We start from the raw sequence: 23107 nt of genomic DNA on the forward strand, positions 1-23107 counted from the left end.
TTATCATATTTTGCTACTGGCAAATGAGGTTCCAATGGTGGTTGGCACGTTTTGTTTACGTGACAAACCTTATTAATTGGCTGTGTGGGTTGTTGCGGGTTTAACGAAAAAAACACTAATGGATACTGAGCGAGTTGGCGGGGGGGGGGGGTTGCGGTGTGGGGGTGCAGCTCGACTCTGACACTGCTGTGGGGAGATCTGAAGCATTAATAATTATTGACCTGCTTGAGCCAAGGGGCCTGGATCGCGTTTCACTTCAGTAATGCGTTTCCTTCCGTTTGGTGATTTGGAAAGAGTTTGAGATCGGTTTAGCCACTAAAGCCCTCGTGTGTTATGTAAGTTGATTTAAATTGAAACCACCGTGGTCATTAATGTAGAGGTATTATGTTCTTAATTGAAATGGATTTTTTTTTTAAGTACAGAAATTTGTGACGAGCTAGTTGGGCCTGCACCACGTCATGGAAGCGTCATTTAAATACGCAAGACTAAACAATAAAAATACATAATCGATTTAAATAGAAAAAGAGTGTACGAAATTGCTGTTACTCTTAAACATCACATCACGTATTTTAAACGGCTCAGAGTCTTGGGAAAAGTGTAAAGGTTGCGAAGCACCGTTGGCTACATATGATCGGCACGGTTGGCTACGTACGGCGCGATAGAAGTTAACCGTATACTTACGAGGCGTAACCCTTCACCTGCGTAACGCTGTTTATTTCAGAGGAAGCTTGTCCATAGAGGATGGCAGGTGAGTGGCGTGGCAGACTTGTGCATCGTCTCCATCGTTCAGTGCCCGAGCGCGGGACGTCAGCCGCTTGCTCGCGCGCGTTCACCTGACCGCATGCACTTGCAACCAATCGTAACCGCGGTTTCATTTCTACGTTCGCGTTAAACCTGCTGCCATTAACCCCTTCGTTGGGCCTCTCTCGCCTGTTGCTTCGTTGTCGAAATATTTGCGTGAGAGGCAGGGGAAGGAGATGAAATCGCTGCAGGGGAGGATAGTGTAGGTGTGGTAAGGGATCATGCCTACATTTACTTTAATCGAAGATGCAGCCAAAGAATGAGTAGCTCTTGTAGCAGCTACGCAGGTAGGAGAAAGATGACTGCTATTAGGGAGGGAGGGGGGGAACTGGGACAGCTGTGTCAAGAGATCATGCATACATCCACCCTTACAGAAGATGCAACTCACAAAATAAATAGCTCTTCTAGCTGCACAGTTAAACCTTATCCCAGCTGTGTCTGACATTACATTACAACTGTTCTTGAGAAAAAATACTTTAAAGTGACTCACGCTTGCACTCTAATGATTTCACTGTGGTGTAACTGCTATACTTTAATGTAAAATTACACTCCAGAGATGTCACTGGAGCACGTCTGAATGTTAAGTGAAAGTTATTTTTCTGTTTAATTAAACCTCAAACCTTTGTCGGACAGCGCAGGACACAGCCAAAGTACGTCGCTCCAAGATGAGCTGTTTGTTTTTTGGTTGCATTTTCCTTTATGTGCAATACCCTATTCATTGCCAACTCTGTCATGTATTCAGTCATCTCATGTCTTTCTCAACAGATCCCACACTTGCCCATCTCGGACTTTCACTGTGCGTCTGTCTGTGTCTCTGTCTTCATTATACTTTTTTTTATAAAAACGCCCTCCCACATGAACGGACACTTCCACGCAATCGCGTTGCGACCTAGCTTTGAGCGGGAGCCCAGAGCCTCTCCTGAAAGCCCAGGCCTGTCTCCTTCGGGCTCCACAAGCTCCTCCCCGGCCCCTCCATCCCCCTGCTCCTCCACTTGCTCATCTTCCACCTCCTCCCCTTTCCCACACGTAGCATCCATCCTCACTCTCCCATCCACCATCCTGCCCTCACTGCCCACGGCTCGCAAGTAAGTGCTCGCGTCGTAGTCATGATGAGAGATTGGCGAGGAGCAGTGCCTGTGTGGGGTATGCACACTCGCTGTGACCATTGCTGCTTCACCCAGATGACCATGGGGTAGTGGTCACTGTGTAGTGTGAGTGCTCCCCGCAACATTCACTCTTTCGCCATATCTCGTCATTGCTGCACCCTTCACTGTTACTCGCTCCTTCCGTTTGCATGCACATCCCCAAGGGAAGCGAATTTTCTTCATGGAGCCTGATTAAACCATGGCTGCTTAGGAAGTTAAGCAAGGATAATATGTGTGAATCGGTGTATCTTTATTATGAGTCGGCTCATGAAGATGCATAGGTGTCATTGTCAAGTTGGTTCATGTAAACATAGCCTGTCAGCAAATTGAGCTTTGTTGAAACACTCCGATGCAGTATCTTTAAAAGGAGTCTTCCTGGATGAATGAATGGCATTACATTTAGCCAAAATATTTGCATACGATGGGTGACTGACTTAGCTTAAAATCCTCCTCGTGCCTGTTCAATAGTAATCTCATGCAGCGTGGTCCAAAGGAGTGTGCTCAAGATGGGAAACTCGGACTGCGAGATGACCACAGAACTGATGTCGTCCAGAGCACACCGTGCTTGTGCATGCATCTGCTCCCTGCATGTCTCATAATAAGGGATGTGACGATTTTAACCCCTCCATGACCCAATTAAATTGTCACCATTTTTGGCAACGAATCTGAAACGCGAGAATTGACTTAGAGTTTGTATTTTGTGGCGTGTGTGTAATATACCAAGGTTCTCATGAGCCAATGGGAACGTATACACAATTGTAATAAACAAAATACTGCACGCATTATTCAACTCACTAATCATGGACGAGAGAATTGATTTGAATAACTTCAATCATTACATCCCTAACTCGTGAAAATCCCGCTAAGCCCTTGTTGCTGCACGTACCGCCGAGTTTAATTTTAAGACGTAAAACACTTTCGGTTGTGTTCACCGCATAACCCTGCTTGATGTGTACTTATGTTACTAATTGCAGTGTAAATGCATGATGTGAGTTTGAGACCATTCAACGGCCAATGAAATTGCCACTTGAACTTGAGAATGAGGAAGACATATTTTTGTAAAGGTTTCGTGAACATTTACCAAGATTCAGCCAAATTAGAGACTACTATATCATTTTAGCTTTTTACAAATACAGTATATTAACTGCAGTATATGAAGACAGTATTGCATGATATTTCACAGTTCAGATATTTTTTCTTCAAATATTCCTGGCAAAAATTGTAAATGGCCCACATTTAAACATCAATATTGACACCTTGGCAAGCTGCTGTGTTGCTTGTATAAACACTGGTATGTGTGAACATGGGGTGGAGCAGGGTACAGCGGTCGTGCATTAGTTCACTCGCTGCATGTTCTGTTTCAACTCTACACAGACAGCTCTACTTACTGCACTGCCACCTACAGGTGCCTCATTTCCCTGTATCTGGGTGTCCACTTTCCCCACTTGTCCCCCAAGTGTCTTAAAATGGTTGGCATGGGCCTTGGTACAGGAAATTAAATGGGCCCCCAGCCACCTATCATCGTAGCCGAGCATCTGAGCCCTGGGGCAGTTGCATCGCCGACATGGGCTCGGCAGCTACGCCACTCGCTCCAAATGTTCTGGCTTTGTCGCGTGCACCACCATAACCGGCCCGGGGTTCACGGGCCGCCTCGGGGTTATACTTACTCGACACGACTTTCGAACGTGACTGAAGGAATGAGTGAATCGGCGAGTGTCGGGGGCTGATCGAATGTGTTCTGCCGCCAATGATAGGCAGCTGAACCGGCGCGGCGGTGAGACCTTTGGAATCGGCCGCATCAGCAGCAAGTTCAAGCATGTGTTCAAGAGCAATACGCTGGAGGGAGGCCTGCCCGTCATGGAGGACCCAGACGAGCTGGGCCTGGTACGTGCACCTCTCCTCTCCCCTTTTTTGGCCCCACTCCCATCGTCGTAGTGTCGCGTTGCCAGAAATGGAACCGAGGTTTTTCGGGATTGCAGTGCACCGGTCGATTCATCATCGCTCGCCGTTGTTTATGCGCAAGGGTGGATCGATCACGCATTCAGTGTAGTGACAAAGCAGTGGCTGCGATTTCCAGCTGCAGCTTACAAGTGGTACAGAACTGGTCCTGGGGCCTCACCGAAATTGAATCGGCCTTAACTAAGTACCTTCTGCAGTGTGTGTGTGTTTGAATGACAGCAATTGAGAGACAGGAGGTGGCCGGCATGGAGCTGGCCACTCCACCCACTGGTGGGGAGTCTGCCTTGGCCGTCTTGAAATAAACTTTTTATTTTACCATGTAAGGCCCACTGAGCTCTATAGCTCTTATTTTCAGAATTTTACCTGGCCACAAATGATAGCCCAACGAAGTGGCTTGTCATGGGGAAATTTGTAGCAGCCAAATACTCTAAACGTACGTTGATTCTAAATGTTGAGTAAAATACCGGAGGGACCCGAAGAAAAATAGCCGCAACCACGGGGAAAGACACCAGGCGTCAGGGTGGGGATCGAACCCACGACCTCCTGTAGACCAGGCGAGGTAGTTAACTTCTCGCCACCGTGGCGCCCAGTCATCATAACAGGTGTTTCTCCCGCGACTCTTGTGTGTTTGTTCGTCTGCCGTCCTTCAGCAGGTGGAGGAGGCGAACATGGTGGAGGAGGACGACTTCCTGGAGGACGCGGCGGCGGCCGCGGCGATGCTGGCACAGCAACAGCCGCCGGCGCCGCGCGATCTCTCGTCGTGGCGTGTGTGCGCCGTCTCGCTGGACGTGGGCTTTGACGACGCCCGCAAGGAGAAGACCTTCCTCTTCCTCATCGAGGTTCAGCGCCTGGACGGAAAGCCCGGTGAGTGGACTGGGGCCATCCGGCGGCAGTGTACATGTACGTACGTTGTTGTGCGTATGTTTGTACGTTGAACTTCTTTTGCACCGTACGTATCCAAGCGTCCATAAAACTGGTTTTTGGGGGTTATGTTAATGTGTCGAGTAGAAAAAAAATTGCATCAGGCGCCTAGTTAGGTTATGCTTATATTTAACGGATATACAGCTAAATGTATCATTTTGTCTTCATATTTTACTAAGAAAAATTTGACAAGCATAAATATCGCGATTGTGCCAACACCGTATGAAATCACACCCCTGGGCTGTTCTAGAGGCAAGGGGATCTTTCTAAATGAGTGGCTCTTAAATAAATGCAATGCCACCACCATCATTAGCAGAATATCCTATGTGGTGTGTATGTCATTCGCTGTTGTTGCTGGCATTGTATGCATATTCAGCATAGGTTCCAGGTCAGTGAACGGGTTGTGCCACGCAAGTGGTTTTGTGCAATGCAGCAATAGCAGCAGCAGCACCACCACCAAACGCCATGAAGGAGAACAATAGAAGCCACTGCTGACGTGCACTTTGACCTTGCCATCGGCAGATGAGCCCGGACACAATCACTGGACTGTGAAGCGCAAATACGACGAGTTCTACGCTCTGCAGACCAAGCTCACGGAATTCCACGGTAAGGCTGACTCCGTATTCATAACTCGCATGCGATTTTCGCCGGAGAATGCGTTTACATATGCCCGCAGCCATTTCTGTCCGAGGTGCATTACCGTAATGATGATGTACTTCTTAACTAGAATAGCTAGATGTATGGCAGTTGCGTGGATCCAAACACTGTTGCTGTAAACGGAAACCCTGGCAATGGTCATTTAAGTATTGCTCCCCGTTAATTTGACAATGACAATAAACAATTGACTTGCAGAGAACATTACTGCTCGTTGGCGTTTCTAATGGACAAGTTGGCTTGATGTATTTTATACACAACTAGCTGTACTACCCGGCTTCGCCCGGGACTTGGATCCACCATGCCCGGCCGCCTTTGTCTCCCCAGTGGCGATGTTCACACACCACAGCAGTTACTCGTTTGAGGCTGAGTCGACCTAGGGGATGCCCAGGACCGGTTAAAATAATCGTCACCGGTGGTGGCCGTGAGCGGGAATCGAACTTGGGTCGCCGGGTTCATAGTGTAGCGCGCTAACCACTACACTACAATGCGTTACGCTTCCACGTGCGCGGGTCACGTGACAGATGTGACGTCACAGCTCACTTGCCGTGCAAAAAAAATATGCATTATTGAGCTCCCCCCCCCCCCCCCCCCTAAATATGCCCGACTGTGAGGGCGGGCACAAGCCGGCGTGAGTAGGTTAAACGTTGAGTTTTATAAGGGCACCACGGAGTGACCAGCCCCTCCCCATCCAGCCTCACCCCTCCCACCCCCCACCCTCCCCACCCAGCCCCTCCCCACCCAGCCCCTCCCCACCCAGCCCCTCCCCACCCTCCTCACCCAGCCGCTCCCCACCCTCCCCACCCAGCCCCTCCTCTTCCCACCCAGCCCCACCCTCCCCACCCAGCCCCTCCTTACCCTCCCCTCCCCACCCAGCCCCTCCCTCCCCACCCAGCCCCTCGCTGCACGACGGACACAATAATCCCCTGTGGGCTGGTGTAACCAGGAGGTTCCTACCAGTAAAAACAGTTTAGTTATAATATATTTTAAATAACTCAAGGTGGCTTCCAAGTGACGAATATTGAGACTTCTTTTTTTCCACCCCCTCCCACGCCCCTGACATTCTCACAGGATCCTTCCCCGATGCTCAGCTGCCTCCAAAGAAGGTGATCGGCTCAAAGGGTTTCGAGTTTATGGAGTCCAAGACTAAGGGCTTCGAGCTATACCTGCAGGTACGTCGCCCTCACAGAAAACTAAATCTTAATAATAATCTCATGCTCTCGAGAGCTGATGATCAACTCACCCAAAATGTGTCCAATATAACAGTGTCGAGCCGGGATATTACTTGGATGGGCGGCCTTCGTGTCCTCAAATGTCGCCATGAAACTGCAGGGCTACGTGGGCGGCAGCAGAAGGCAGTGTAGCAAAATACACTGTTAAATTTTCGATTTAAAGCTTTCGTGACTGCAGGGATTCATCTTCTTGGTTCTTTCGGTAAAGTCACGTAGAAAGGAAATAATAAAATAATAAAAATAAAACATAGTCAAATATTGTTTCAGACTCTGTCTTCTCGACAGACCTGTTCTCCACCTGAGCACGGCTGCTTGCGTTGTGGCCGAAACGTCGTGAGAATTATTTGATTATGTTTTATTTTAATTATTTTATTATTTCCATTCTACGTGACTTTACCGAAAGAACCAAGAAGAAAAATACACTGTTGTACTGCACTTTATATGCCCCTCGCCTTCACCGTCCCGCCCATGCCTATACACGGCCAGTATAGGCGTGGGGAGACCCTCATCCAGCAGTGGATTTGAGACAAAAGGACTCTCCATGTACATGCTGCAGAGAGCCAGCAAGAGGCACTGTTATTGGCAGGTATTGTTGAGTAGCATTTATTTTATCTCTAACCAAGGACATTCTTATTGTCACAGGCATCCATGCAATCCATCCGCAGAGGTTAGAATTTTGGATAAGGGCTCGTCACATTAAGACATATGGTTAGGCACATTGGCATGCTTTCTAGCATGCTATTAAGACTTCAGAGCGTGAGATAATTACAGGTTGCTGTCTGTTCATTGTAGCACCATGCTGAAAGAGGGTTTTTTTTATGGGGAGCAAATGTTGTTACCTTTGTTGGCTTGCCTTCTAACAAATGCCAGAGTGCTTACTCTTTATATAGTAACTAACTGAGTTAAAGTGTTGGTGGTTGGTTGCATAGTTTTGAGGTGATCCACACCTGGAGAGGGGTGGGGGGGAGGGTTTGTAGCTGCAGTGCGGTGGTGGGTGGGATTGCCGCATGCGCTTGTGTTTGCATCGTCATCGCATGGGGAGCGGGAAGTGCAACGGTTAGCGCTAAGCCGCGCGGCGAGTCCGGCGACCCGAGTTCAATTCCCGCTCACGGCCAACGCCGGTGACGATTTATCCGAACCGTTACTGGGCCTCCTCTAGGTCGACTCGGCCTCACACGGGTACCTGGTGCGATGTGTAAGAACATCACCGCTTAGGGAGACAAGGGCGGCCGGGTGTGGGGCTGGCCCAGAGGTCGCAACCGGGTATCCGATACCCGTACCCCACCCGATACCCGTACCCTACCCGATGCCCGGCTACCCCGTACCCGGCCGGGTACGGGTACCCGTTTGCGACCCTGGTGCGGCCGGGTACGGGTACGAGTAGCCGCACGTGACTCACCCCAACCAATGAGTGAGAAGGCCGTGAGTCACTGGTGAGTAACTGTTTGTCACTCATTTCCCGACGTCTTGTCTCTTCTCACAATTCAAGTTCCTAGAATCAACCCACCCGCGCCTGCAACATGGCTTCATCCCAGAGGTCGCAATCGGGTACCCGATACCCGTACCCTAACCGATACCCGTACCCGGCCGGGTATCGGGTACGGGTACCCGTTTGCGACCCTGGTGCGGCCGGGTACGGGTACGTCCCTTCACAGGTGCTCGCTAACAACACTTGCTCCAACAGTCTGTTAAGGCTATACGGGGAATATTTGTCTGTGTTTGTCATCACCGCATGGCAGAGCTTACTGCAGCACCCGACGCTCACACACAGCCAGCTCCTCGTCGACTTCCTGTCCCGTGACGGAGAGGCGCAGTTCTCCGACAAGACCTTCCCAGACGTCAATATCGGCAAGCGTGCACACACCTGGGCACACTCATCTACCTGTAGTCTCACCTGTAACTACTCTTCCTGTACCTACCTACTACCTACTCATGATTGTACCTACCTACTCATGATTTCTCTTTCATGCATACTCATCCACGCATGCTTATCCACACGTGCTCATTCATGCGCACTCATCTACAGATACTCGTACATTGTGTCCTCGCATACTGATCCATACACAGAGGGAAAGATATTCCTATAGCCTTAACAGACTTTTGGGGCAAGTGCTGTTAGCAAGCACCTATGAAAGGGGATGGGTGGCCAGCACCACACCCAGCTGCCTTTGTCTCCCCAAGTGGCATTGTTTACACACCACACCAGGTACTAATTCTACCTAGAGGAGGCCCAGGACCAGTTCAGATAATGATCACTAGTGTTGGCCATGAGCGGGAATCAAACTCTGGTCGCCAGGTTTGTAACACAGCATGCTAAACCTCTGCATTACCACTCGTCCATACACACTCACGTAATCACCTGCACACATTCATTTGCAACAACTGCAACAACCTCCATTGACCAGGCTAGATGCACTTTGATGCCATGTGAAGTGTCAAAGGCTCGCTGCCAGGAGGTCACGGGGACAAGCCGAGGTCTTTATTGGTTCATAGACTGTAACCGATGGACGATACACCATGTGTCCTCCCTACTGCCGCTTAAGTAGCATCTTTCGCGAATCACCTCCACGGAGGCCGATCTTGACACTGCCCTCCACTCGGCTCTTCAAGTCCTCCGATACCACATCTGCCCATTTCGTCTCTCGCCTGCGCCACGCTTGTTTAACCCCCTCTTATCCAGTCCAATTGCACACTCGCCGATACACAATCAACTGTGTATACCCACCACATCTCACTCATCGATACATAGCCACCCTCTGCCCACTCTCCCACGTGCGTACTCACCATTCACCCACATACGGAAACTGGCCTGCATGCGCGCCCGTGTGTGCACTAACTCGAGTGTAAAAGTTTTAGGATAGTCTGATCAAGTTTATTTTTTTTCCTTTATTTGGCAGGAAAAATCTTCAAAGCGGTCCCTCGGCTGATGAAAGAGGTGGGTAAACGTTTTAGACATTCACAGATTTGGTATTTTTCTAAACGGTGATCGAATTGGGTTCGATATGAGGGATTGTCCGACTATTCTGAGAGTCACACACTAATATTATTCACACCCTCTAGCAGAAGAATATTTATTGACACTGGAGGAATCCGATGAGCTATAAAGTTCTCTTTCACAGATGTGTTTATTAAGATGGTGGGCGTTCAGTGTGGAATGGACGGTAGTTAAACAAATAGCTTTTGTAGGTACTTACCATGGCTGTGTCTCAGGCCTCTTTAATGCGACACGTTTGTCGTCAAGTGCATCATCACTGCACTTTAGTTATATCGCTCTCACATCACTCTTCAATCAATCAATATCGGCATGATTTTCCGAACTGAATGGGGCCGTGGGGGCAGCGACTCCACCAAGGCCTTCCATCCCTGCCCTGTCCTCCGCCAGTGGCATCAACCGTGACTCCCGGATCTCCTGTCTCTCCTCCGCCAGGCACACTGCCCCGGTCTTTCCAGCACGATCGCGGGCGGCCTCTGGGTTTTTTGCCTGGACGTTTCCCGGGGGAGTCTTTCTTTCGGCATCCTTAGCAGAAGACCCATCCATCGTAGATGGCTTCAATCCACGCTCAATAGTGCCAACTGGACGTTGAGTCTCTGGCAGACAGCCGTGTTTCTCACCCGATCCCGGAGAGAAAGCCTTGCCACCCTGCGCATATACCCTATACATTGTATTTCAACATCAATGGAGTGATGTCACTAGTTTATGCCGACGGCCTGACGGATTGTCATTTTAAAGTATTTTTGTCATTAACAACAGTTCCAACTTGTTTCTGATAGCCGAGGACACAATGCCAAAAGTGTATCTACAACTAAGAGACAGTATTTGGTTGTATCTGCTTTAAACAAGGAAGAAACACCATGCTAATGCATCGTTTCTGTCAAGCTTTCCAAAATGCTGTTGTTCTCTAAAGTATTTAATTAGTGGTAGTATTTTATCACCTGAGCCGGACGAGATTATGCTACATGGCGTGTGACGTTGCGAGATGATGTCATTCCTAATGACGTCATGGGGAAGCAAGAGCAAGACACGTTATGGGCGTGTGACATCATCGCCTTGGCCGAAAAGGCGGATTCATTTATTGCTAAATTTTTATTGGCAAGGGTTGCACGCCACTTTTATTAATTTGGCCGGTTTTGCTATAGCGCGAGTCGCTAATAGCAACACAGCTTTATAATAAAATCACATTTACATTGGATCATCTTTTCGAGAGTTTCAGTTTCATTTATTAGGTATAGCCCTGTGAGCCATGCGGCTCTTGACTCTGGTGCAACCGCAACAAACAAAAACATGAACACGACACATCTTAAAGTGACTACACGCAACAGAATAATCCAGGAAAAAACTGCAAAATCTTCCAGTTACCATGACCACCGTGTTTACAGACAGACAGACTGACAGACACAAACAAGTGCATACACATAAAAAATGTTTAACCCTTTCATCGGCCTGGCTCGTTAACAAAAGCCTCTCTCCCCTGCCATCGCCGCGGCCGTGCCCTTGCAGAGAGGGCAGCACCTGGAGCCCTTCATCCAGTCTTTTGTGGTCTCCTGCGAAGCACCCAAGCCCAAGCCCGGCAAGAACGAGATCACCGTCCTCAGCCCGAGCCAGAAGTGCGATGCGAAGGTGTGACGCACGCGTATGCGCACCGCTCTGCGCTGCTAGCCGGCAGGGTGGATCTGTGCTCGCGCCAAACACCAGGGAATATCGTTTCAAATGATGGAACGTCCTCAACTACTCTCCCACCCAATATTACAATTTAATGCTGAGCTGGCGATCCTTTATGATTAACATTTGACATGTGTGCTTGCCTGTTTATATATTTGCACAATAGTCACTCTATCCGTTTGATGTTTCTCTAAATTAATTCTACTATGATCATTTTAAACATGTGACAGAGCCACCTTGTGTGAAGGGGTAATGCAGTATTTAACATTGATTTATGTACGTGCAATATTTTCAGTTCATTTTTTTCTCTTGATTTATAATTACTTTATTACTGCACTTTATCATAGATGTTTTCTTGTGTCAGTTTGGTGCCACAAGTCACTCTTGCATATGAGACTATCCTGGTCCCTTGAATTTTTATCTTGTTAAGCAAATCAACTTAAAAATTGCGACGCAATATGGTGATACTATGATACATTATACAATATAAGGTCCACGATAATTGTATTGTATTTTTGAATGATTATGATTACGCTCATGAAAAATGTGTTCGAGTTTAGTTCCTGACGAAATATATATGAAATAACACAATAATGAAAGGTCCAAATAATAGCCATGACCTTACTCTTTTTGTGCTTTGCAAAACGTAATTAATGGCATGGTGGTGATATGACATAGTCAATTTACTTCTTCAATTATCTATTGTGTAACTGTCAGCATGTGCGTTATGAGGATTACAGTTTAATTTGCTATTATTGGAAGGCTTAGGGGAGGCCTGTGTTCAGCTTACTGCGGTTGAGGATCTTTTAAGTAATCTTCATTCCAAATGGGAGTTAAGGAAGGCACAACAACAACAGTATAACAACAATGGTAATGAAATAACAAAGTTGTGGTGAACTGTTCTTGCGATAATCATATCGCAAAAACTGAAATCGTACTTATAGGTCAGGGGTCAGCAACCTGCGGCTCTATTAGGGACTGCTTAGTGACATTATACATTAAGGACCACCGACTCGCACTCACGTGCATTGTGGCTCTTGAAATATTGAGTTTTTTTTTACCGAATTCGAAAAGAAAATGTCTCTTCTTATTATTTTGGTTGCCGGCCCGTCTTAGGTGAAACATGATTTAGCAGTTACTCTAAGTGGCCCCAACCCGTGGCTCCCCACAGATCTTCAGCCCACTCTTCGGCGACAATGCCAGCCGCGTTGACGGCTGTGACAAGAAGAGGGGCCCAAACTTCTTCGTGGAGGAGAGGACCGTGAGCGGAATCTATGACTACCTCTTGTTCGTGGGTAAGTGGCCCTGCTCTTTGCGACATTTTCGGGTGCGATGTTCTGCATCCATTCGTCACCACCATTGTCATCGGTCTCGTGGCAAGTGCTGGTCCTGCGGTGGTTTGGCCGACGATCCTTCGAGCCTGGCGCAGAGGGGGATATTGTAAAAAAAAATTGGCTTTTCAAAAGAATTAGAAAAATTAGAAAAATGACCATTAAAGCGGCCACTTTTGTCCAGAATGTAATATGTACTCGCTTGGTGAATTGTGGGTTGTACATATTTAAAAAAAATTGTGATTTACCATCCAAAAAAAACACATTTTGCTCCATTGCTCTATGGGTCTTCTCTGCCAATGTTTTTCATCAACATCTGTTTAAGCAGGCAAATGCTGGACCTGTTGACGCAATGAACTGGTTCAACTCTCATTCCATAGACCCTGAGTTGCTTTGCCGTTCAAGGCGGCTATGTCACTTCAGTATAAAAACAGGTGCACTTCATAATTTGTATTGTGGATGACAGGTAGTGGGTTAAGTTGTGAGTACCATCATCTCTTAAAACCCATTTGGACCAATGTGTGACTTAGCTAATTATCCTTCAACATTTGGAGGTGCCTACATGACATGCTGCAGTTTCTGTTTGTGTGTGCGTTGTGCCTCCACTTTACACATGGCGCCACTGTTGCGCAATGTTACTCCCTTGCCTGGTATGCAGGAGGTCGTGGGTTCGATCCCGACCCTGACACCTGCTATATATTTGGAGTTTGCATGTTCTCGCCTTGGTCATGTTGATTTTTCTCCGGGTCCTCCGGTTTTTCTCTCCACATTAAGAATGAACATGTGGGACCTCCTTTGCCAGTACCAAAATATGAGAATAGGTTTTCCCCTTTTATCTCGTCTCAAACGTCCTCTGGTTTAACACCGTTTGAGACGAGGCTCAAAAGGAAAGCTGTCTCTGGTGTGGACCAATCAGTTTCAAATACAATGCATGTATTATCAGAGTATGTTTTTTGTTTGCATTTTGACCACAAGTATTGTGGTTAATGCAGACATGATTCCTTGTAAAATGTTTCAGTTAGGTGTTTCAACAACTTAACACCAGTTTTGTTGCCAGATAAAAGGGGAAAAACCTATTCTCAATGAACATGTGTTTAGAGTATTTGGCTGCTATAAATTTCCACCTTATAAGCCACTTCATTGAGCTATCATTTGTGGCCAGGTCACTTATGAAAAAGAGCTATATAACTCAGTGTGCCTTACCTGGTAAAATAAAACATTTTTAGGTGAATAAAATAGTGTATAGTTTAACACTGATGTTGATATCCTCATGCCACCCCCGCACCCCTTGGCGCCTTTCTAACCACAGGCCGAATAGTGTTCAAGATACCCGATTGGTTGCACCAGCTGCTGATGGGGGGGCGCATCCTGCTGAAGCACACGCTGGAGGCCTACTGCGACCACTACCTGGCCTACAAGATAGGCCAGCTGCTGCAGGAGCACCGGCTGGAGGAGCTCCTGCACCTGCTTAGAGGTGAGCACCATGTGTCGTCACCACTGGCCTGGTCTTCCCATTCATGCTTTCATTCAACGCCATGTTAGTTTTCGTAATTGTCATTGTAAAAATTGTCGCCGTCATCATCATCCTCGTCAAAATCATCACCAGCATCGTCTGAATAGTTATTGTTGGTATCATTATTATCATCATCATCATCATCGCCAGCATCGTCTGAATAATCATTGTTGGCATAATCATCATCATAGTTCTCGTCGTCTTCTCCATCATCACTGTCCCCTTCACTGATCATTGTCACGATCGTTATCATTATTGTCATGACAATTATCAAAATGTTGGTGACCTCTATCATATTTTCCTTTATCATCATCATCGTCATAGGTTCTCCCCTCTTTGAACATTCCTCATATACCAGGTCCACAACCCTCCGTACTCCACGACTCCATTCTATTGTAATCTCTGGGAACCCAGCACTGAGCTTGCCAGCTCCAATTTCTCAATCAAGGTGCTCTTCAACCTCAGGCAAAGTCACCTCTCTAAGGCCTTGGCCTCGCATCTACCGAGGCTGTAGCAGCGCAGAATTTTTTTGTTCAACCCATGTGCATGTTAAGTTTAGGATTTTAATTAATTTAACGGTGGTTTTTGTTTATTTTCTTCTCATTGTGGCAGACGTCCTGTTCTTTGACAAAGACCCTTCCCGCACTCCCGAAGAGCAGCGTCTCCGAGCCCAGCAGACATTCCAGGGCATGATGGCCTACATTCCAGGTGACCTGCGACACCCGGCGCAGCACCTCATCATGATCTTTTAAAGGAACAAAGCGACATCAACAAGTTAGGAAAAATAATACATATGCGTGGATTTTGTAACGCAGTGGTTCTTAACCTGGGGTGCCACGGGGGTGCGAGATGCCCTTTCTGGAGGTGCGGGACATGCCAGATATTTTTAGAAGGTAAATCATCGAAGCACAAATGCAGCACAAAGCTATGTATTTATTAACATAAATGTCTTGATGATTGAGAACCAAAGGGGGGTACAAGGCTACAGTCAAGGTTAAGAACCACTGGTGTCACGCTTTTTCAGTGAATCACTCGGCAATATGGAAACTAGTGGGTAGCTCTCGGGTAAACATCAGTTTGCGTGTGACTTTTTGCTCTATTTTGTCTCCAATATTTGGGCAACCCTTTGTTTAATTTGACAGCTTTATAACACATTCCTGCGGAGGGAGCTGGTAGGAACGTTGGGTTGCTCGGTCAATGGCCAGGGTCAACGGCGGCGTGGTGTATTCCGCAAATATGCCCGACTGTGAGGGCGGGCACAAGCCGGCGTGAGTAGGTTAAACATTGAGTTTTATAAGGGCACCACGGGGTGACCAGCCCCTCCCCACCCAGCTTCACCCCTCCCACCCCCCACCCAGCCCCATCCTCCCCACCCAGCCCAGCCCCTCCCCACCCTCCTCACCCAGCCCCTCCTCACCCTCCCCTCCCCACCAGCCCCTGCCCACCCAGCCCCTCCCTCCCCACCCTTGCCCCTCCCTGCACGACGGACACAATAATCCCCTGTGGGCTGGTGTAACCAGGTGGTTCCTACCTGTAAAAAGATAAACCCCTACCTAATAACAACACAGCGTTAAACTACAATGTGGTTCATATTAGATGAGTTTTACAACAATTACCCTGTCCCCTTTGTTCTAGACGTACGAACCTAACTAATCCTTGAATACTTCTGTAGAGGTGTAGTGGGTGACATCACGCCACGCTCGCCCTCGGAGAGAGTGGCGTCGCGGAACGTGACGTCAGGCGGGCCTTGAGGGATGGTGACGTGATGCCCCCAGGGGGGTATTTAAAGCGGGACCCGGGATTAACCAGGGTTGGTCGGGGGTAGGAGTGGGGATTCGGTAGGTGATGCTCACACGAGGCTAGGGGGAGGCTTCTCTGCCCGACCGGCCGAGGTTGGGGGTAGTCCCGGCCCGGGGCAGGGTGGAGAGCAGAGGTCGCAACTGGGTACCCGATACCCATACCCTACCCGATACCCGGCTACCCGTACCCAGCCGGGTACGGGTACCCGTTTGAGACCCTGGTGCGGCTGGGTACGGGTACGGGTAGCCGCACGTGACTCACCCCAACCAATGAGTGAGAAGGCCGTGAGTCACTGGTGAGTCACCGTTTGTCACTCATTTCCCAACGTCTCGTCTCTTCTCACAATTCATGTTCCTAGAATCAACCCACCCGCGCCTGCAACATGGCTTCATTCCAGAGGTCGCAATCGGGTACCCGATACCCGTACCCTACCTGATACCCGGCTACCCGTACCCGGCCGGGTACGGGTACCCGTTTGCGACCCTGGTGTGGCCAGGTACGGGTAAAGAATCAAAACCCGTTTGCGACCTCTGGTGGAGAGCCGGGTTAGCTGGGGTGTAGGGATCCCAGTACCCTGTCCCCTGGGGAGTTGTAGGCTAGGGACGTTTTGGTTCGGCGGAAGCTTTTAACAACCTGGCGTAAGCCCTTAATAAACGTGGCGTGAGCCCCTAACAGCAACCTGCCTCGGAGTCGTGAATTGCGCTACAACACTTCTAACCTTTCTTGGAAAGTATTGCAAACAAGTAGCTCTTGTTTGTTTGAAGCTTTGTAAATTAGGCAGAGTCGAGAGTGACTTCACGAAGGAGTGCTCGTACTGCAGTGGTGTTTCAAAAGTTACAGTCACACTGCAGCGACAACGCGAGTATCCTACGTCGTACTCCTGAAAGACACTTTTAAAGTCTTTTTTATTAATTAAAGCCTTAAATTTCGTGTAGGATACATTTTTTTCTTTTTTTTTACTTTTTACTTGGTATTTATCCGTTTTTAATTCGAATCTTCCGCAAATACATCACGGCACGTTCGTTTTAATGTTAGATTAACTCTTCATTGTTTCACTCGGATGTTTAGTTCTCTCAAGATTTAGGTCTCACATTCTCCAACTTAACTATGGAGCGCGTGTTTATTTTTTTAAATCTACACTCTGGGTGTTTTCACGTTTTTTATCCTCCTCTGTCTTTGAGCGCTTTAATATTCCTTCGCCCGCTCGGTCAGCGGCGTGTTTTCATTTCTATCGAAGAGGATCCCTCGGCGCTTGAATAATTGTTTCGCATGCTGTGCTGTGTCTCTCTCATCGTTGAACGTTTTCATGTTTTGTGGCTGCCTCCTCGCTGGGATCTCATTTGTGTTTGACACGGCCCTTAGACATGCTGGTGAGGTGCATCGGAGAGGACGCCCGGTACGAGGGAATCAAGCTACTGTTTGATGGGCTGCAGCAGCCTCTGCTCAACAAGCAGGCAAGGCCCGTTTTATCACCACTGTCTTACTTTTATGGCCATCTTCACCAGGTCAACCTTGTAAAAGAGCCCATATAGGCTCAAGTTCTTACTTGGCGATATAAACTCTCCTGACTCTCTCTGAAGTGGTGGCTTGTGGCTCCAGTTTGAAGACGCTTCAAAGCTAAGCTTCTTGGGTCTCGTGTGATGCACGCAAGTGGATTCATTCAAGTGACTGAAATACCTTGACACACACTTCATGGCCACGTTCTCCATCAGACACGTGCATGCAGTCCCAAGCACCTTTTCATGGTTCCCAGGGTCATGGGTCTGAGGGAGAGTGAAACAGCTTGCAGGATTGCCCGCTGGTTTCGTGTGTTTGTGTGTTCATCAGTGGTTTCGACCGTGTGCTTGCATGAGCGTGCGTGCGTGCGTGGAAAGCGGTGGTGCAGGCATTCTGCGCACGACACTATGACCTCACACCCCACCCTCTCCTGTGCTTTACCAGCCTTTATATCTGCTTGCTAACAGCATTTCCCAATATGGTTTGTAAAGTGAAATGGGGGATCGTTGTCTTATAGTAATAGGTTTTTACCCTTTCAACTGGTACAAAAACTGACACCTTTATACAAGGCATCATGTTTGCAATAACCACAACACAAGCAGTCAAAATGCAAACAAAAAGAAACAATTCTGATAATTATAATGATATGCACTGTCCTTGAAGTTGATTGGTCCACACCCGAGACAGCTTTTCTTAGAGCCTAGTCTCCATTGGTGTTGGACCAGATGACGCCAAAAGGTGTGATCGTTGTCTTCTTTGTGTCCGCGTGTCTTTGCGCTGCTGCTGCTGCTACTGTAGCTCACCTATCTGTTGCTGGACATCGTCGTGCTGGAACTCTTCCCAGAGATCGACCAGAAGCTGGTGAGTCCGTCTTTCCCTCCATCCAATTGACGTGTTCCATCACAACACTCATCGCTCGCGATATTCCGACAGGTCCCTTGCAGACGCAGTGCAGGATCACAGTTATTGGTCTCTTGACCGCTTTGCTTGATGCACTGGTGGTGTCTGACCGATGGATCTCCAAATACTTGCTGCCCCTGCCCCCCCCCCCCCCCAATTATATACAAATTTCAAAATCGGTAATCATGTAATGAGTCGAAGAAATTTCGATTTGGAACTTCTGCAGTGAGAAGTGCACCATCCTGTGTTTCGAGAATGGCCCCAGAAGTTGACATCAAATTACTACTTCTCAAGTCACTTCATAGGGCCTCTTTATTCACAATCGGGGTAAACCTTTATACGGCCTGCAAAGCATGTTTATCGTATGCCATTCAGATGCAAACAAAAGTTTTATTGTTGGAGCTGGAATAAGCTGCAATAAATAAAAAATGTATTTCATTGTGATGGTTGTTTCACGTAATCATTGGTGACTGGACTCACTGCACAAATAAACCCTGTTTAATCACAGTTGCCTGCCCCGATTCAAATCCAGGCTATCAGCTTCGCCTGCTCAGCGCTCTATCGTATTATTGTCCTCGTTGAGCCACCCAACCAATGCTTCTTTTCACATTTTTTACTAAATAAATCCATCGAATTGCATGCAGTTATATTCTTGGTTCTTTCGGTTAAGTCACGTAGAAGGGAAATAACTAAAATAAAACATTAAAATTATCACGACGTTTCGATTGCAACACAAGCAATCATCATCATCAGGTGTGAAAACCACAACAAGAAAACCGCCACTTTTTTCACAACTTTTCTTGCTGTGGTTTTCACACCTGATGATGATTGCTTGTGTTGCAATCAAAACGTCGTGAGAATTGTATTGTTTTATATTTTTATTATTTTATTATTTCCCTTCTACGTGACTTTACCGAAAGAACCAAGAATATGAATCCCTGCAGTCACGAAAGCTTTAAATCGAAATTTTGCATGCAGTTAATTTACTTTGCCGCATGTCGTCTAGCAGCTGTGTGTAGGATAATACATGTTCCTTGCGCATGCCTGCGGTTATGCATTATATAAGAGGCCATCATACCCCATGATATCATTAAACCATTTCGGCAATTATGGCCATTTGTGAAAAACTAACAAAAGCATTGTTTGTGAAGGACCACTTGTGGTGAAGTGTTTATAATAAGTCGCGCAACTTTGAAATGTGTAATGCTACCTTCATTTCGTGAATTTTCTTCTCATGTGATGTTTACGTAATTCTTTCTTTATTTTTACAGAAGTGACTCGCCGCCGATGTCAATACCTGCCGTCCCGAGCACGAGTCCCACAGATTGATGCTGCCGCGGGTGTCGCATTTCAAAGCTGCGATGTCAGCCCCAATAAACGCCTGGCATCTGTAGGCTACCTCGTAAACACGGCTCATAGCATACGCCCGCTCAAACACGGCAGAATTCCTTCCCGTGGAAAAGCATTTCATGGTGAAACATAATGCCCGCATTTTAATGGTTTGTTTGTTCCCGGCAATCGCAATGATGTGGCTACCATGAGCTGTCATTACTCCAGTCTGGGTTCACAGCCTCTTAAATTGCGTAGTTTTGGTGTGAGTGGCCATACATGCTTTTTAAACTATTAAACGAAATTTTTTAAATACCAGGTAAGGCCCATTGAAAAATATAGCTCCTTTTCAGAAGCAACCTGGCCACAAATGATAGCTCAATGTAGTGGCTTATGTGGAAATTTATAGCAGCCAAATACTCTTAAACACATGTTTCTAAATGTGGAGGGAAAAACCAGATGACCTGGAGAATAATTCATGCGACCATGGGGAGAACATGCAGACTTCAAATATACAGGCATCAGGGTCGGGATTGAACCCACAACCTCCTGTTGTACCAGGCGAGATATTCAACATCTAAACCACGATGGCGCCCTTTGTATTAGATGTATAAATAATTATTAGTCAATCAAGGTAGATGCTTACATTCCGGTTACATGTCTCGAGTCGTGCATTTCATGGTCTAGTTTTTTTACGATATATTTAAATTAAGTGAAAATATAATCTTTCGGCTAATGGAACGAATTAGACAACTTGATAAAAGACAAGGCGGACAATACGAGATTGTACGAATGAGATTAAAAAAAAAGTTCTTGAATCTAATCACAACCCCAAATTGTGATAATTCATCGAATGTTGGGTGGATTGTAATATGCCTAATAATGAGAGCCCTTCAGCACCATGGCACTGAAGTGGCTGATTAGCACGGTTGGCTACGTACGGTGTGAATAAAGTTTAACAGACACATGTACATACTACTTACATCCAGATGCTCTGATGTCAATGGTGAAGCAGCTCTGAAAACTAGTATGTCCGGAACATACATTTATCGCTGTTCGCTTAAAAGCAACGAATTGTAATCAGTGGCGCAGCTATTGAGTATGCAGGCTATACAACTGCACTGGCACGCATAGAGTCAGAGGGGCATAGGCTTGCTGGGCTCTGAAGAAGAGGAGAGGGGGATTTGACAGGGGTGGGTCCCCATTTCATTCCTTGCACCAGGGCCCAAGGCTAACCCATGCTACGCCACTGATAGTAAGTGTTCGGATAAGAATCGTCATTATTTATGTTTGCTGTGGATGTGCGAAGTAAAGCGTTGTAGTGCCTAAATTGCTTTATAAATATCGCTCAACATGGTTCACTGTGGTACAAGACCACCTCAAATGCTGGGCCAATATGTGGTCTCAAGACTTGATAAAGTATTTAAAAGAATTACTTCATTAATTGAATACAAGCAAATATCTTGAGCATTTTTCTTTTTGCATGACACTGAATGTTTGTTTTATTTTCGTGATATTGGAACACCGACAACTAGAAGCTTAATCTTGATTTGAAGCTTTCGTGACTGCAGGAATCCATACTCTTTGGTTCTTTCGGTAAAGTCACGAGCTTGTGTATTACACTTGTGCAGTACGGAATTACAAGTTAACAGTTTGACTCCCTTTAATTCCTGATGACGGGTAAACTCTACTGTTTTGAAGTTCATTCTAGCAATACTACAGAACCATATTCAAGGTTTGGTAACCACAACCTAAACTGTGGTTTTATGGCACTTATCAGTGGCTTATGAAGCCATTAATGAGATTCGGTGCAATTTAAATTCGAACACTTGACCACCGGGGCAAGTCTTTGCTGGAAAAAAACTTACTTTGGATTGTTTCCTTGGTCATACCTGCCTATCCAACTCAGAGCACTCTTCTGCCTCTGAGTGCAGGCAATTGGATCACCACACTTGACCAATGTACATACATTTATAAGCTAATGTTCACCCAGTTCGACAGATATATGCTTAATTCCATTCTGTGTGTCTGCATACAAATTGAAATATTTTAAAGTCCATCGGCCTTAGTGGCTTTACAGACCAATTGTCGCACGGAAGGAACGGAGTTCTGCTTATATTTAATTTTACCCGCAATGCTTGATAGCTAGGCAAAAAAGTTTATATTTACTTTCCGTACAGTTCCCCTATATTCCAAAATATTGCACTTCAATTGTAGGACATTGTACGTGCGTATGATCTGGTACAAGGCCCTCTTGCTACATGAGAGCATAATGGTTATTTTCCACAGCACTGTCAACAGTTGAAGAGTGTTGATTTTTTTTGTCAGCGTAGTCTACTGCCACCTTGAATTGGATGAAGGACCTGAACATCCAACTGTGACATTCTGCTGACAGCCGCGTGCGGTCGACTGTGTATTACCCGAGCCACATGTCAGTCGATAAGAACGTAGTCCGCATGTGAATCGTAGAGGCAATATGTGCTGCCATACTGGGGCTGTGACGATTGGTGCAAGATTGCATCGGTTTTCACCGTTGTGTTGTGTAGGAGCGGGTACAAACCAAATACTCACATTGGAGAGCTAAACTTATCATTTGTATGCTGTCAATGTGAGGTTTGTCATTTGCGGATTTCAAAACGCACTTGCGTGCAAATGAACTGTCTTGCATGAATTACACATCGGCATGACAATGCCTTTGAATTGTAAAAATCCGTGGAAATTCACTTGAGTTTGAGAGTTTACCAAACATTGTGAAAATAATTGCATTTTGTAAGCATTTCTTGGCAATTCATGTGGCGTGCACTTGCCTTATCTGTAGGCCTACACTTTACAATCTTTGGATGTACTTCAGTTGTGTAAGAATTGTATATTGGTAGCATAAATGTGATTTAAATATGACTTGTTCTGCTGTGTCTTGTTAATGTCACATGCACCCACGTGCTGATTACATTCGCAAAGTTGTTACATTGTAAATTGGCCCAGTTAACAGTACATACCAATAACTCCATACATTCATGTTTACGGTGTTTAAAGACCTCAACACCCATTGATTTTCTCTTTCTTTTGATTCGCTGACTGCAGCTTCCACGTGGCATTTATATATTTATCGCCCTTCAAATTTGATGTGAAGCTTTAGTGACTGCAGGAATTACTCTTTGGTTCTTTCGGTAAAGTCACGTAGAAAGAAAATCAATTTAATAGAATACGACGTTTAATTTGCAACACAAGAAATCGTCACCGTGTCTGTGTTTTGTCTCTCAAATTTAGTTCGACTTGACGATTGCTTGTGTTGCAATCGAAACGTCGTATTCTATTATTTCATTTCTTTTCTTTCTACGCGACTTTACCGAAAGAACCAAAGAGTT

General features: G+C 46.5%; 1 protein-coding gene across 4 annotated transcripts in view; it reads left to right on the forward strand.

The window, feature by feature from the left end:
* Positions 1-22640, forward strand: part of SNX14 (sorting nexin 14) — a 37258-nt gene extending 14618 nt beyond the window's left edge. The window contains exons 16-29 of one of the 4 annotated variants that reach the window (XM_061567540.1): positions 722-748; positions 3701-3830; positions 4556-4769; positions 5349-5432; positions 6552-6652; positions 8452-8560; positions 9610-9647; positions 11211-11330; positions 12544-12667; positions 14013-14177; positions 14829-14924; positions 17379-17470; positions 18312-18374; positions 19685-22640. In XM_061567540.1, coding sequence (XP_061423524.1) covers positions 722-748; positions 3701-3830; positions 4556-4769; positions 5349-5432; positions 6552-6652; positions 8452-8560; positions 9610-9647; positions 11211-11330; positions 12544-12667; positions 14013-14177; positions 14829-14924; positions 17379-17470; positions 18312-18374; positions 19685-19690 — 1369 coding nt within the window. In that variant the 3' untranslated portion in view covers positions 19691-22640. The remainder of the gene's footprint in view (positions 1-721; positions 749-3700; positions 3831-4555; positions 4770-5348; positions 5433-6551; positions 6653-8451; positions 8561-9609; positions 9648-11210; positions 11331-12543; positions 12668-14012; positions 14178-14828; positions 14925-17378; positions 17471-18311; positions 18375-19684) is intronic. The other 3 variants (XM_061567548.1, XM_061567556.1, XM_061567564.1) reach the window with 3 other exon arrangements.
* The last annotated feature ends 467 nt before the right edge of the window (positions 22641-23107 follow it).

The sequence above is a fragment of the Lethenteron reissneri genome, chromosome 5 (genome assembly GCF_015708825.2).
Source record: "Lethenteron reissneri isolate LAM-NWPU_2019-01 chromosome 5, ASM1570882v1, whole genome shotgun sequence".
In the NCBI taxonomy this organism is placed as follows: domain Eukaryota; kingdom Metazoa; phylum Chordata; class Hyperoartia; order Petromyzontiformes; family Petromyzontidae; genus Lethenteron; species Lethenteron reissneri.